At 38.4% G+C, this 14,098-nt stretch overlaps 1 protein-coding gene across 3 annotated transcripts in view; it reads right to left on the bottom strand.

The window, feature by feature from the left end:
* Positions 1 to 14,098, bottom strand: part of LOC112049369 (protein tramtrack, alpha isoform) — a 99,617-nt gene that overhangs the window by 33,456 nt on the left and 52,063 nt on the right. For all 3 annotated transcript variants that reach the window (XM_052889477.1, XM_052889476.1, XM_024087226.2), the window contains one exon: positions 5,093 to 5,327. In XM_052889477.1, coding sequence (XP_052745437.1) covers positions 5,093 to 5,174 — 82 coding nt within the window. In that variant the 5' untranslated portion in view covers positions 5,175 to 5,327. The remainder of the gene's footprint in view (positions 1 to 5,092; positions 5,328 to 14,098) is intronic.

Here is a 14,098-nt window from a genome sequence, read left to right as displayed (position 1 = left end):
TGACCAATAGTCCCATTCCCCTCCAACAAGTTGAAAAAAGCTGAAATAAGCTGAAAGAAATCCTTTCATCAATAGAAAGCCGTTTTATATGCGAGTGTCAAAGGCTATATTTTATCCCATGGGAACAAGAACTACGCGGGTGAAACAGCGGGGCGTCGACTAGACCATAGTATGTCCAAATATCCCACTTTTACGATTTTTTTAAATATTTGCCTCCAAAAATCGGGAAATGCTGTATTAGGAGTGGGTACGACAATAGACCAACGGAGCGGGGATCGAACCACCACCCCTCGGTGATGAGTCCGGCCGCTCTTACCGTTGAGCTATTGAGGCTCTACTTATTATTATTACTAGCTGACGCCCGCGACTTCGTCCGCGTTAAAACCCTACTACTACCCTACCCTACTCCCACTCTACAGCTACCCTACCATACAGGCGATGAGTAGGAACTCAACCCTACCCCAACCCAACCCTACCCTACCTCTACCCCTACCATACCCCTACCGTACCCTGCCACGCGACGAAAGCTTAAAAAATGGAGTAACTTCTCCCGTTTTCCCAACATTTCCCTTCACTGCTCTGCTCCTATTAATCGCAGCGTGATGAAAAGTATACTATAACCTGCCCAGGAGTATGAAGAACAATTGTACCGAGTTACGTTAAAATCCGTCGAGTAGTTTTTGTTTCTATAACGAACATACAGACAGATTTAACTGATTGCATTTTTGACATCAGTATCGATCAATAATTGCCCCCTGATAATGATTGATGATGATGAATGATGATTTTGGAAATATATTTCATGTACAGAACTAACCTCTACAGATTTATCAGATTTATTATAAGTATAGATTTATTACTATAGCTTAAATTACTCCAATTAATCGAATATCCGTTTTATCAACTTTCGATATCGGAAAAAAATATCGAACAGCACGTATTATATCGAATTCCCACATTATGTCGACAATTCCGTCACAATTTCGGACACCAATCGCATATTTAATGCTGAAATTTATTTTTCATCCTCTCTCTATACATATAATTTATCGTAACTCGGTTGACGTTAATGTGACAATCAATTTTTCGATATGTCGGACAGTTTGATGTCACATTTTATTTTGCGACATATTAAATTGAACTGGCAAAATTCGTCATGTAACGCATGACTGTCAAGAAAAGTAGTGGACGTTATAGTATAGGAGATTACAAATAAACCTCTTATGAAAAAATTAAAAATGTTGCAGTTAATTGTATACTTTTAAAATGTTTATGAAAAAGTCTAAGCACACAATTCTAGTCTATTTCAAATAAAAAACAAATCAATGGACAAAATGTCATCCAAATACTATGATACAAATTACAAATGTCATCCGGTGCTTACGGTAATAGCATAATAGTGTATCATAATAGGACAACAAAGTGTCATCTACATGCTATTATGATATACACCGTAAGCACCGGATGACATTTGTAATGGTAATATATTGTACTCTGAATTAACACATAGGCTACATTTCATCCCGGAAAAGTCCATAGTTCCCGCGGGATTTGTGAAAAACTGTATTCCACGAGGACGAAGTCGCGAGCGCCCGCTAGTAATATTATAATACTATATCTTGACAAGTTCGTTTATGAAACTCCCATAATATGCGGACAACGGGCAGAAAGGAATGCTCGGGTGTGAAGTCGTGCGCGCGGGGCAGAGGGAAGGACTGCGCGGGTGTGAAGTCGTGCGCGCGGGGCAGAGGGAAGGACTGCGCGGGTGTTAAGTCGCGAACGAATTTGCCACGCTATAAGTATAAGTCGCGAAGGAATTTGCCACGCTATAAGTAGTATATATTTTGAGTAAAAAGAACTTTTTTCCCCACGTAGCTCGGCTATATTTATCAGTCTTTCCAAATAATTTAAAAATCCTTGTATTTTTCCAAAAACCATGGTCACTTTACAGGCACGTGGCACCGCGGTATGCACTTAACGCGCGCACTCGATCCCATTCCGAGGAATGCGTTAAAAAATGAATAAAAACGGGTCCAATTTTGGTTTTAATCAACCAAAAATTGGGCCCAACTGCTGGCAGAAGTGCTTTTACCGCATTTCTTTTGGTAATTTGATCGATTTAAAGCAAACAAGTTAAGGTACTGCCTTTTTGAAATTAAAATGAAGTACGTGATAAGTTATTTTTAACCGACTTCAAAAAGGAGGAGGTTCTCAATTTGATCGGTTTATTTTTTTTGTTTATTTTTTTTATTGACAAGCTTTAATGGTCTACTGAAAGGCTCAAGCAGCCTCAAGCCTCCTCTCCCCTATTAGACTAATAGTAGGGTAGCGAGGGATGCTAAATTTGCATTTACTAAAGCTTCATAGCGACCGATTATATTTAGTAGATTAGATGATATCAAGGATAAATCAAAGCCGTGACAGCCCAGTGGATATAACCTCTGCCTCCGATTCCGGAGGGTGTGGGTTCGAACCCGGCCCGGGGCATGCACCTCCAACTTTTCAGTTGTGTGCATTTTAATAAATTAAATATCACGTGTCTCAAACGGTGAAGGAAAACATCGTGAGGAAACCTGCATACCAGAGAATTTTCTTAATTCTCTGCGTGTGAAGTCTGCCAATCCGCATTGGGCCAGCGTGGTGGACTATTGGCCTAACCCCTCTCATTCTGAGAGGAGACTCGAGCTCAACAGTGAGCCGAATACGAGTTGATAACGATAAGGATAAATTTACCTAATTTTTCGCTTTCAGCAGCGGGGAAAAATAATGATGATGAGATACAAAATAAAATTATATTTCTGTTCTCGAGCCAATTATACCTATTATTTAAAAAGGATATATTATAATCGCAAATAAAATAAATATTTTCAGTAAACCGAAGTAATAAAAATTGTCTGTAAAGTCTGTAGTTTTCTCCCCCACCGCTGAAAGCGAAAAACGTATCCATTTATTCTTTCTATCATCTTATCTGCCAAATTTAATAGATTTCAATGACTCTTTAGTAACTGCAAATTTAGCATCCCGGGCTCCCCAACTATATAATTAAATCTTAGCGACCGTGTGCAATGTATTAAAAAAAACCAATAACTTATTGTTCAATTTGAACTCGGGACCTTTTGGATCCATTGAACTACCACGGAACCATTACAAAAACATGCCAAACAAACGAATCAAATACAAACTCGTTTTTGAAAATCTAACCAGGTTTTCGAAAAAAAAAAAAAACATTTATTACAAAAATATTCAAAACATTTTCCCACAGTAATAAAAAAAGCAATCCATTACAAAATTAAATGAATCAGAATAAATTTGAATGTGTGAATATATTAAAAACAAAAAAAAATGTATACATAATGTCAATCCAACCGATAAGCGATCAGCGAGATGTTAATGAAAAACAATATTTTGGAAAAAAAAAAAAACTCGAAAATTTAATAACTCGCTAACGTGGAAACGAAGTGACCTTTGACGAATACGAGATTAGATTATACCGGTATAGAAGAAGACTTAGTAGCCAAGTGGGTTTCTCTTTCTACGATCGCAAACGCTTCGAAAACTACACTACATCCTTTCTTGATGAGTACTGTTTACCAATGAACCAATTAATAATGAGGGTATAAATCACTAGTCATTTCATAACTAATAATAATTATAATTAACTTGTTCTTAAATTAATGAAAATAACTTTGATTAGTTAGCTCTCGACTACAATCTCACCTGATGGTAAGTGATGATGCAATCTAAGATCAAAGCGGGCTAACTTGTTAGGAGGATGAAAATCCGCATCCCTTTGGTTTCTACACGACTTCGTACGCTAAATCGCTTGACGGTAAGTCTTTGTCGGTAGGGCGGTAACTAGCCACGGCGGAAGCCTCCCACCAGCCAGACCTAGACCAATTAAGAAAATCTCAGTCCGCCCAGCCGGGGATCGAACCCAGGACCTCCGTCTTGTAAATCCACCGCGCATACCATTGCACCACGGAGGCCGTCAAAAGCATGTAAAATCTGCCCCAATAGCCAAGTGGCACGTCGATTCTCTATCTACGATCGCAAACGCTTCGACGACTACAAAAGTGTATGCGAATGACATATTATCTGGATCACGTGACCTGTCGATAGCAAATGTCATTCCCATACATTTTTCTAGTTTTCGAAGCGTTTGCGATCGGAGAAAGAGAATCTTTATTTTAAAAGGCAGATACTTTATTTTAAAACTAGTCTATAGTGCATGTCGGGCCACGCGCAGTGTAGGGTTCCGTAGATTAAGTTTGTACTTTAATCCACAAAAATACCTATCCCCACTTTACATGCAGGGGAGGTACCCTAATTTTTTTTTTCAATATTTTATTTTACATTTTTAATGTACATACTCATGCTAATTTACAAATTTTAGTAGTTATAGTCTCTGCACTAAGCCGCGGACGGACGGACAGACGGACGGACATGGCGAAACTATAAGGGTTCCTTGTGAACTACAGAACCCTAAACTCTGTAACTTTGTCATAATCCTACCATAAGCACCGTAGGTAACGATTTTCAAGAGTGTTTGTAACAAACTTTTCTGCTTTCTAATATTAAATAGGTAGGTATATAGATTACGAGTATAAAGCTGAAGAGTTTGTTTGTTTGTTTGAACTAATCTCAGGAACTACTGGTCCGATTTGAAAAATTCTTTCAGTGCTAGATAGCCCATTTTCGAGGAAGGTTATAGGCTATATCTGGGTTTCTCAAAGTGGGGTACGCAAACCCCTAGGGGTTCGCTATTCGACGTCAGGGGGTTCGCGACAAGATTTACTTAATGGTGACTTAATAACTGATACCGAGTCAGAAATAAGGTTAAAATTGTCCGCAATTACTCCCAACAATGAATCCAATTCCCTTCAACAGTCAATGGAGGGAGGGGGAGGGGGGGGGGAAATTAGTAAGTAAGGGGTTCGCTGTCACTTGGAAATTTTACCAAGGATTCGAAGAGCCGTAAGTTTGAGAAACCCTGCTATATATTATCCCCGTACTCCTACGGTATACGTGAACCACGTGGGTGAAACCGCGAGGCGTCTGCTAGTACTAAATAAAATATAGACACAAAACCCACCTTTCTCGAGCAGCTGCGCGAACATGCTCTGCACATTGGAGTGGTGGTGCTTCCACCGCAGGCAGTACTGCTGGGGCACCATGGTCACTTACTACCTAATAGCACTTTGGTTTTTTGGTACAAAAATTTTGGTCGATCGCCAACCAACGCACAGTCAGTCGAGCGAATATTTTCTACATATATATAATATACTAGGGGTTGTTGGAATGTTGTCCGTCGGTGGATCCCATGATACCTAGAACAAAGGAAAGCGGTATTGAGTTTTTTATATACTTATGATTTACTAAGTGATAGCCCAGTAGATATGACCTCTGCCTCCGATTCCAGAGGTCGTAGGTTCGAATCCGGCCCGGGGAATGCACCACCATCTTTTCAGTTGTGTGCATTTTATGAAATTAAATATCACGTGTCTCAAACGGTGAAGGAACATCGTGAGGAAACCTGCATACAAGAGAATTTTCTTAATTCTCTGAGTGTGAAGTCTGCCAATCCGCATTGGGCCAGCGTGGTGGACTATTAGCCTAACCCCTCTAACGGAAAAGAGACTCGTGCTCAACAGTGAGCCGAAAATGGGTTGATAATGATACTCAACAATTTAGTAGTGACCAACAAATTTGTAGCGGTCGCCTGCCCGCCCTTATATTTCCTTAGCGGGCGTCTACTAACCTAAACTACATCCCTGCCAAATTTCATCTTTATACGACAAGTGGTTTTCGATATTTCGGTTTGGTTTATTTATATGTACCTATGTGTGTATAGATTTCTAGGGATTATTAAAAACATTGGAGTGGACCACTTATCCCTTAGGGGTATGAAAATTAGATATCAACCTATTTTTCAGACCTCGCGAATATACCTATTGAACTTCATCAAAATCGGTCAAGCCATATCGGTCAAGAAATTTTTATATGTTAGTCGTATTGTAGGTAATTTCTGGATCTATTAAACCGATTATTATTTTACCACTAGAAAGCCACGTTATTTGTGAGTGTCATAGGCTATATTTTATCCCCGTATGCCCACGGGAACGGGAACTACACGGGTGAAACCGCGTGGCGTCGGCAAGTGTATTTCATATAAACGTAGTTGGTAAATAATTAAGTAGTTTTATATACCCAATCAATTTTTAATATCGTGGGAAAGCTTTTCATGTTTAATTATGAAATGGCATACATAGTTGGGGGATCTGGGGTTTTGCTAATTAAGGCGAAGATAGTGCAAAAAATGTAGTATTAACAAAAACAAAATTATATTTAAAATAGCGGACTTATGTGCACTTCTTCCCTATCGCTACCCTACACTACCCTACCCTACCCCTGAATTCATTTGTTACAAAAAATGTGATAAATGAAGAACCGTTCGACCGTTTTTGTATGTACAATGTACATAAACCATCTACTAAATAATCCGAACAACATTTGGTTTGGATAGGTGAGCCCGTTCATCTAAATATATAAAAATGAATTGCTGTTCGTTAGTCTCGCTAAAACTCAAGAACGGCTCAACGGATTTATCTTATCTTGGTCTTGAAATGTTCGTGGAGGTAAAGGGAAGGTTTTAAAGGTAAGAAAAATTAGTATAACTGCCGGGAAAACCATAAAAACAACCCTTTTCTATTTCCCATACAACGTTTAAGAGTCAAGCGGTAGGGGTAGGGTTGGGGTAGAGGTACAGAAGGGTAGAGTAGGGATAGAGAATAAGTGCACTAATGTCAAAACGAAGCTTGACCGGGTCCGCTAGTGAGTTATAAAATTACAATGACAAGTGTCATCTATACCAATATTACAAAGCTGAAGAGTTTGTTTGTTTGATTGAACGCGCTAATCTCAGGAACTACTGGTCCGATTTGAAAAATTCTTTCAGTGTTAGATAGCCCATTTATCGAGGAAGGCCATAGGCTATATATTATCCCCGTATTCCTACGGGAATGTGATTCACGCGGGTAAAACCGCGCGGCGTCAGCTAGTTGATTTATCTATATATATAAAGAAAGTCGTGTTAGTTACTCCACTTATAACTTAAGAACGGCTGAACCGATTTAGCTGAAAATTGGCAGGGAGGTAGTTTAGAGCCAGATAAGATACTTTTTACTTTTTTTTTAGGGGTAGGATAGAGGTAGTTGAAAGTTTACATCGAGTTTCACACGGACGAAGTCGCGGGCGTCCGCTAGTATTTATATAGATAAAAGTTTTTCAGCCCGTGCATTTACAATTTTAGGTACTTAAATGGTTAAGGTACGCAACTATGGATTTTGAACCATACCGTTGAGCAGTAGCAGGTTTCATAGATTCAAGTGGATGATAGAGGATTTGAATCTATGAAGCGATTACGCTGTATATTTTTGACGACCTCCGTGGCGCAGTGGTGTGCGCGGTGGACTTACAAGACGGAGGTCTTGGGTTCGATCCCCGGCTGGGCCGAATGAGTATTTCTTAATTGGTCCAGGTCTGGCTGGTGGGTGTCTTCGCCCGTGGCTAGTTACAACCGCGATTTAGAGTTCCGGTACGATGTCGTATAGAAACCGAATGGGTCTGGATTTTCATCGTTTCTAACAATTTAGCCCGCTTCCATCTTAGATTGCATCATCACTTCCCATCAGGTGAGATTTTAGCCAAGGGCGAACTTGTAGAAATCAAAAAAAATATACAAAGCCTATTTTTTTTTCTTTTTTTTATAAGTTCTTCTGCATAATATAAGAACTCACATCGTTTCCGTTTTAGCTTCACCATAGTCGGCCAAACCTCAATAGCTCAACGGTAAGAGCGGTCGGACTCACCACCGAGGGGTGGTGGTTCGAGCCCCGCCCCGTTGGTCTATTGTCGTACCCACTCCTAATACAGTCTTTCCCGACTAGTTGGAGGGGAATGGGAATATTGGTCATATTTAAAAATATGGCAAATATTATTTAAAAAAAAAAAAACCGCATGGAGCACCTCGCCTTAACTCGACATATTTAATAATAATCCAAAATGAACGTCAACTTTTGACATAAATAAGTCTTATTTACAGTAAACACTTTATTAATTTATATAAAACTGTAACTGGTTATTGTCACATAATAAATTATAGCACAAGAGCCTGTGACATTTTATCAGCACTAGTTATTACATTGGGATAACAACCGTTTTAGTATTCCATAATCTACTATACTTATAATAAGGGGTATTATATACTACAATTCTTATAATAAGGGGTGAATTAAGCGACATGTCAAAACTTGTTAGAAGTTTTGCTATACTTATTTATACTTTTTTACTATACTATACTACAGCCTTTCTTGATGAGTACTGTTTACCAACAAAGAAATTAGAAATGAAGGTAGAAAACGCATGTCATTTCATAACTTAATTATTTTAAATTATGTATGGTTTGGCTATGAAATGTTATACAAAAATGTATTAACCATATCTAATTGTTCTAAGATTATTAATCAAAATTATTTTAATTAATTTAAGAACAAGTTATTTATAATTCTCTCATTTATTTATTAATTCCTTTTTTTTTTAAATTTTAACAATGTCAATATAAATATAAAATACAAAACACTATTAAAAATTTATAAAAAAAAATCTACCCTCCCGCTGCGGGACATTTGAGTGCCCAAGCAACCGATGGTCAGGGCTCCAGAGTGAGGAACAAAACAAAAAGTTTACCAAGATTTTTAAACTTAAGCTAGCTTATACTAAGAATGCCGGCTGCATTTCCACATTGGAATGCCAGGCTGATCTTGTGCGCAAAATATGAACCAGTCCTGTCACCAGTCGAGGCAACTAAGAGTCACCTATTTACCACATAGACATATTTTAATTTTAAACACAGCGGTGTAATTAAGATTATTTACAGTAAAAGCTCCTTATTCACGCTTCCTTTATTCACGTTTTCACTATTCGCGGTTAAATATTTCGTTATTGGCGGAATTGACTGACGAAACTGACGTAAAATCTGCAAAGGAGAATGCCAGATCCTGACCCAGTCCTAACTCGGAATTTTGCGGAAAATGTAGATATACTAAATATATTAAATTTTTAAATAATTGTTTTTTAATAAACCATTTTTACTGTTAAACTCCGGAATGAAAATCTGCCAAAAAAAAATAATTATATCCATTACGTTATTTCCTCATAGCTGACATTGTTTACTTGTTTTTTAAAAATCTTATTTCGACCTTAGGTTCGAGCCCTTTAGAGCGTTTTTAGTGCATTCTAATTATTTTATGTTCAAAATGGCTAGAATCCAGAGCTGCGAAGTCAGATCAAAATGTAAAAATAAACTGTCATAACACTGTCAAACTATCAAAACTCGTAATAGACACCTCGGAGTAATTTGAAAATAATAAAATCACGTTTTTTTGTAATGTATTGCATGTGCTAAGTGCTTCTGTATTTACAAAAAACCAATCACGACGCTTTATCGTTATTTATTTCATAATAAACTGCACATATACTTAACCTTAAAATCAAACTTCAACTTGGATTTATTTTTATACCCCTAGTTATAAAGGGTTAAAAGGTAATATTTGTTTAATAGTACAAAAAATCCAATAAAATGATATATAATATATTGTTGCAAATTATTTTTTTTAGTGGGTCAAACTTCTATACATTGTCTGGCATTGTCCTTTAAACTTTAACTTGCAAACACCTATTGCCGAAATTGCGAATGGATGGTTTAAGAATGCCACTGCTTAAAATCAATCTGAGTAGAAGCTTTTAAAAAATGTCAAGCAAGAAAAAATTTCAACATTGTTAAACCAGTGTCTAAGACTGAAGTTAATAGTTAATCAATAACTTCAATTAATTGTTTTTTCTTTATACAATTTGTTTTTTATTTTGTCACCCAAGAACGTATCTATACTAATATAATAAAGCTGAAGAGTTTGTTTGTTTGATTGAACACGCTAATGTCAAGAACTATTGGTCCGATTTGAAAAATTCTTTCAGTGTTAGATAGCCCATTTATCGAGGAAGACTATAGGCTATATATTATCCCCGTATTCCTACGGGAACCACGCGAGTGAAACCGCGCGGCGTCAGCTAGTCCCATATAATCCAATATAAAATACCATTCCATATTCACGGTTTCTGTATTCGCGACACATTTATATAACGTATCCCCCGGGAATAATGAGCTCTTACTGTAGTTAAAGAGCCGTGATAGCCCAGTGGATATGACCTCTGCCTCCGATTCCGGAGGGTGTGGGTTCGAATCCGGTCCGGGGCAAGCACCTCCAACTTTTCAGTTGTGTGCATTTTAAGAAATTAAATATCACGTGTCTCAAACGGTGAAGGAAAACATCGTGAGGAAACCTGCATACCAGAGAATTTTCTCAATTCTCTGCGTGTGTGAAGTCTGCCAATCCGCATTGGGCCAGCGTGGTGGACTAATGGCCTTGCCCCTCTCATTCTGAGAGGAGACTCGAGCTCAGCTGTGAGCCGAATATGGGTTGATGACGTATGACTGTAAACAGCGCGGGACGACCAGAGACTATAGTCTCTTGCACTATATGTATACGTCCGAACCGTTCCTTACATTCTCATCACGTCATTGCAATTTACAACCGCTCACGCGCAAAACTAACTACTTTTTACTATATTTTGACGGCCTCCGCGGCGCAGTGGTGTGCGCGGTGAATTTACAAGACGGAGGTCCTTGACTGGGCCAATAGGGATGATGACAGTTTTTTAAATTGTATATAAATTAAGAGTACGCTAATAGTAAAGCAATTTTGTAAAAGTAACAGGGTATCTGCGACCATTACTTTCGGAGCTACAGGGACTTAAATTACAAAATGGTCCGAACTTATGACGTCGTAGGCAATTAATGATCGATAGATTTGTATGGGCGTTTAAATAAATTAACTAATATCTTTGTTATTTCTGCGTTTATGTTTATAGTTCATTTATTAAAAAATGTCACATTTAATGTAAGGAAGCCGTAGGAATACAGGGATAATATATAGCCTATAGCCTTCCTCGATAAATGGGCTATCTAACACTGAAAGAACTTTTCAAATCGGACCAGTAGTTCCAGAGATTAGCGCGTTCAATCAAACAAACAAACAAACAAACAAACTCTTTAGCTTTATTATATTAGTATAAAAGTATAAATTAGTTAACATTGACCCCATTTACCCGAATGTATCATAAAAATCAATATATTCGAACTTAGTCATCATCCCCATTGCAAAACGGAGGTCCTGGCTGGGCCAATTGCGGTTTTCTTGATTGGTCCAGGTCTGGCAGGTGGGAAGCTTCGGCCGTGGCTAGTTACCACCCTACCGACAAAGACGTACCGCCAAGCGATTTGGCGTTCCGGTACGACGTCGTGTAAAAACGCGAGGAAACCTGTATACCTGAGAATATTCTTAAGCTCTGCGATTGTGAAGTCTGTCAATCTGCATTGGTTGGGGCGTGGTGGACTATTAGCCTACCCCTTCCATTTTGAGAGAAGATTCGTGCTCAATAGTGAGCCGAATATGGGTTGTTAATGATGATGATAAAATTTTGTGGCATTGTGGGGGGTAATCTCTAGATCTACTGAACCGATTTTGAAAATTCTTTTACTACTAGAAAGCCACGTTATTTGCGAGTGACATCGGTTATATTTTATCCCCAAATTATCACAAGAGCGGGAACAGGAACGTCTGCTAGTAATTACTACAAAAATCCAAAACATGTGATTTATTCCTCAAGCCACGACCTCCGTAGCGCAGTGGTATGCGCGGTGGATTTACAAGACGGAGGTCCTGGGTTCGGTCCCCGGCTGGGCAGATTGAGGTTTTCTTAATTGATCCAGCTCTGGCTGGTGGGTGGCTTCGGCCATGGCTACCACCCTACCGACAAAGACGTACCGCCAAGCGATTTAGCGTTCCGGTCCCGGTGTAGAAACCGAAAGGGGTGTGGATTTTCGTCCTCTTCCTAACAAGTTATCCCGCTTCCATCTCAGATTGCATAATCAATTACCATCAGGTGATATTGTAGTCAAGGGCTAACTTGTGTAGAATAAAAAAAAGGGTAGGGTGGGGTAAAAATTCAATTAATTTTTAAACGTGTCCAAGTTAATTGGCAGAAGTCACAGAAGTCAAGCAATCGGCACAGGCAATTAAAAGTCACGTGAAATAATTGTATACAATTTTCTAATCCCATTTCGTACTCGACTCAATATGAAACCTCAAACCTATTAATTCCTACAGGTAGGTAAAATTTTTGTATTAACATTATAATATTTTCTACCTATTGATAACTTTGAAGTCGGTGCTAAGCCACTTGGAAGAAAATTCAAGGAAATCATGATCTAGAAAGGCAATCTAATACAGTTAAATTAAGAATAAAATAGATAAGATAAGAGCCGTGATAGCCCAGTGGATATGACCTCTGCCTCCGATTCCGGAGGGTGTGGGTTAAAAACCCGGGGCATGCACCTCCAATTTTTTAGTTATATGCATTTTAAGAAATAAAATATCACGTGTTCAAACGTTGAAGGAAAAACATCGTGAGGAAACTTGCACATTTAATTGTGTGCGTTAATCTGCTTGTGTGAAGTCACTGCTGAGATCGAGTCTCCTCTCAAAATTAGAGGGGTTAGGCCAATAGTCCACAACACTGGCCTAGTGCGGATTGGCAGACTTCACACACGCAGAGAATTAAGAAAATTCTCAGGTATGCAGGTTTCCTCACGATGTTTTCCTTCACCGATTGAGACACGTGATATTTAATTTCTTAGAGTTGTGATAGCCCAGTGGACATGACCTCTGCCTCCGATTCCGGATGGTGCGGGTTCGAATCCGGTCCGGGGCATGCACCTCCAACTTTTCAGTTGTAAACAAATAAATAAGTAAATAAATAAATAAATAAATAATAGTTGTGTGCAATAGTAGAAAATCTTTGCCTAGCTAGGACTCGAAATCAGGACAACTCGATCCGAATCCCCATAACCTAACCACTATACCAATAAAGCAGTACATTGACGTAATTGAATGTACTCATAACTTATTATTATTTGTACTGCAGAGGAAAATTTTCGTTTTGTCTATACTAATATTATAAAGTGGAAAACTTTGTTTGTATGTTTGTTTGTTTGATTGTAATGAATAGGCTCAAAAACTACTAGACCGATTTAAAAAATTCTTTCACCATTCGAAAGCTACATTATCCACAAGTAACATAGGCTAAATTTTATTTTGGAAATAAATAGGGTTTCGTAAGATATTTGGGTTTTTAGGACACAAGGTGTAAAAAATCAATCAGAAAAATAGGGTAGGGGTAGAGGTAGGCTAGGGGTAGGGTAGGGGTAGGATAGGGGTAGTTGAAAGTTTACATCGGATTTCACGCTGACGAAGTCGCGGGCGTCGGCTAGTAAATAAATATACTTAAACAATACACATCAATATCTAGCCCCAAAGTAAGCATACAGAGTAGCTTGTGTTATGGGTACTAAGACAGTTGATATTATAATATTAATATACAATTATATACTACATATAAATACTTATATAATGTATAAATACACACAGACACTGGAAAACACCCATGATCATCACACAAATATTTTCCAGTTGTGGGAATCGAACTCACGGCCCTGGATGCAGAAATCAGGTTCACTGCCCACTGCGCCACGCGGCCGTCGAATAAAGCAGTACATTGACGTAATTGAATGTACGTACTCATAACTGTTGTCGCCACGTTGCAACGCCGCCGCCGCATTTTAATTTACATGTTTTTGATTAGTAGATTATTAGGTTAATTATAAAATATTAAATATAAATGTATTGTATAAGTAAAATAACAATATTAATAAGATTAATATAGACTAAAAACACTTGAGTCAAATTGGCAGCACCGTCTAGTGCACTTGACAGCTTGCAGTATCGCTATTGGTTCCCGCCAAAAGCGCTGAGTCGCGATTGGCTGCCGCCAAAAGTGAATGTTGATAAAAAGAAGTATGGTGGGAGGGCGCGACGGAGACGGTCGGGACCTCCGATAATTTAGTGAGTTGAGTGTCGACTGT

Source organism: Bicyclus anynana, chromosome 26, assembly GCF_947172395.1.
Source record: "Bicyclus anynana chromosome 26, ilBicAnyn1.1, whole genome shotgun sequence".
NCBI lineage: Eukaryota > Metazoa > Arthropoda > Insecta > Lepidoptera > Nymphalidae > Bicyclus > Bicyclus anynana.
Note: the sequence above shows the minus strand (reverse complement) of the source record. Positions and strands in the feature narration are given on the sequence as shown.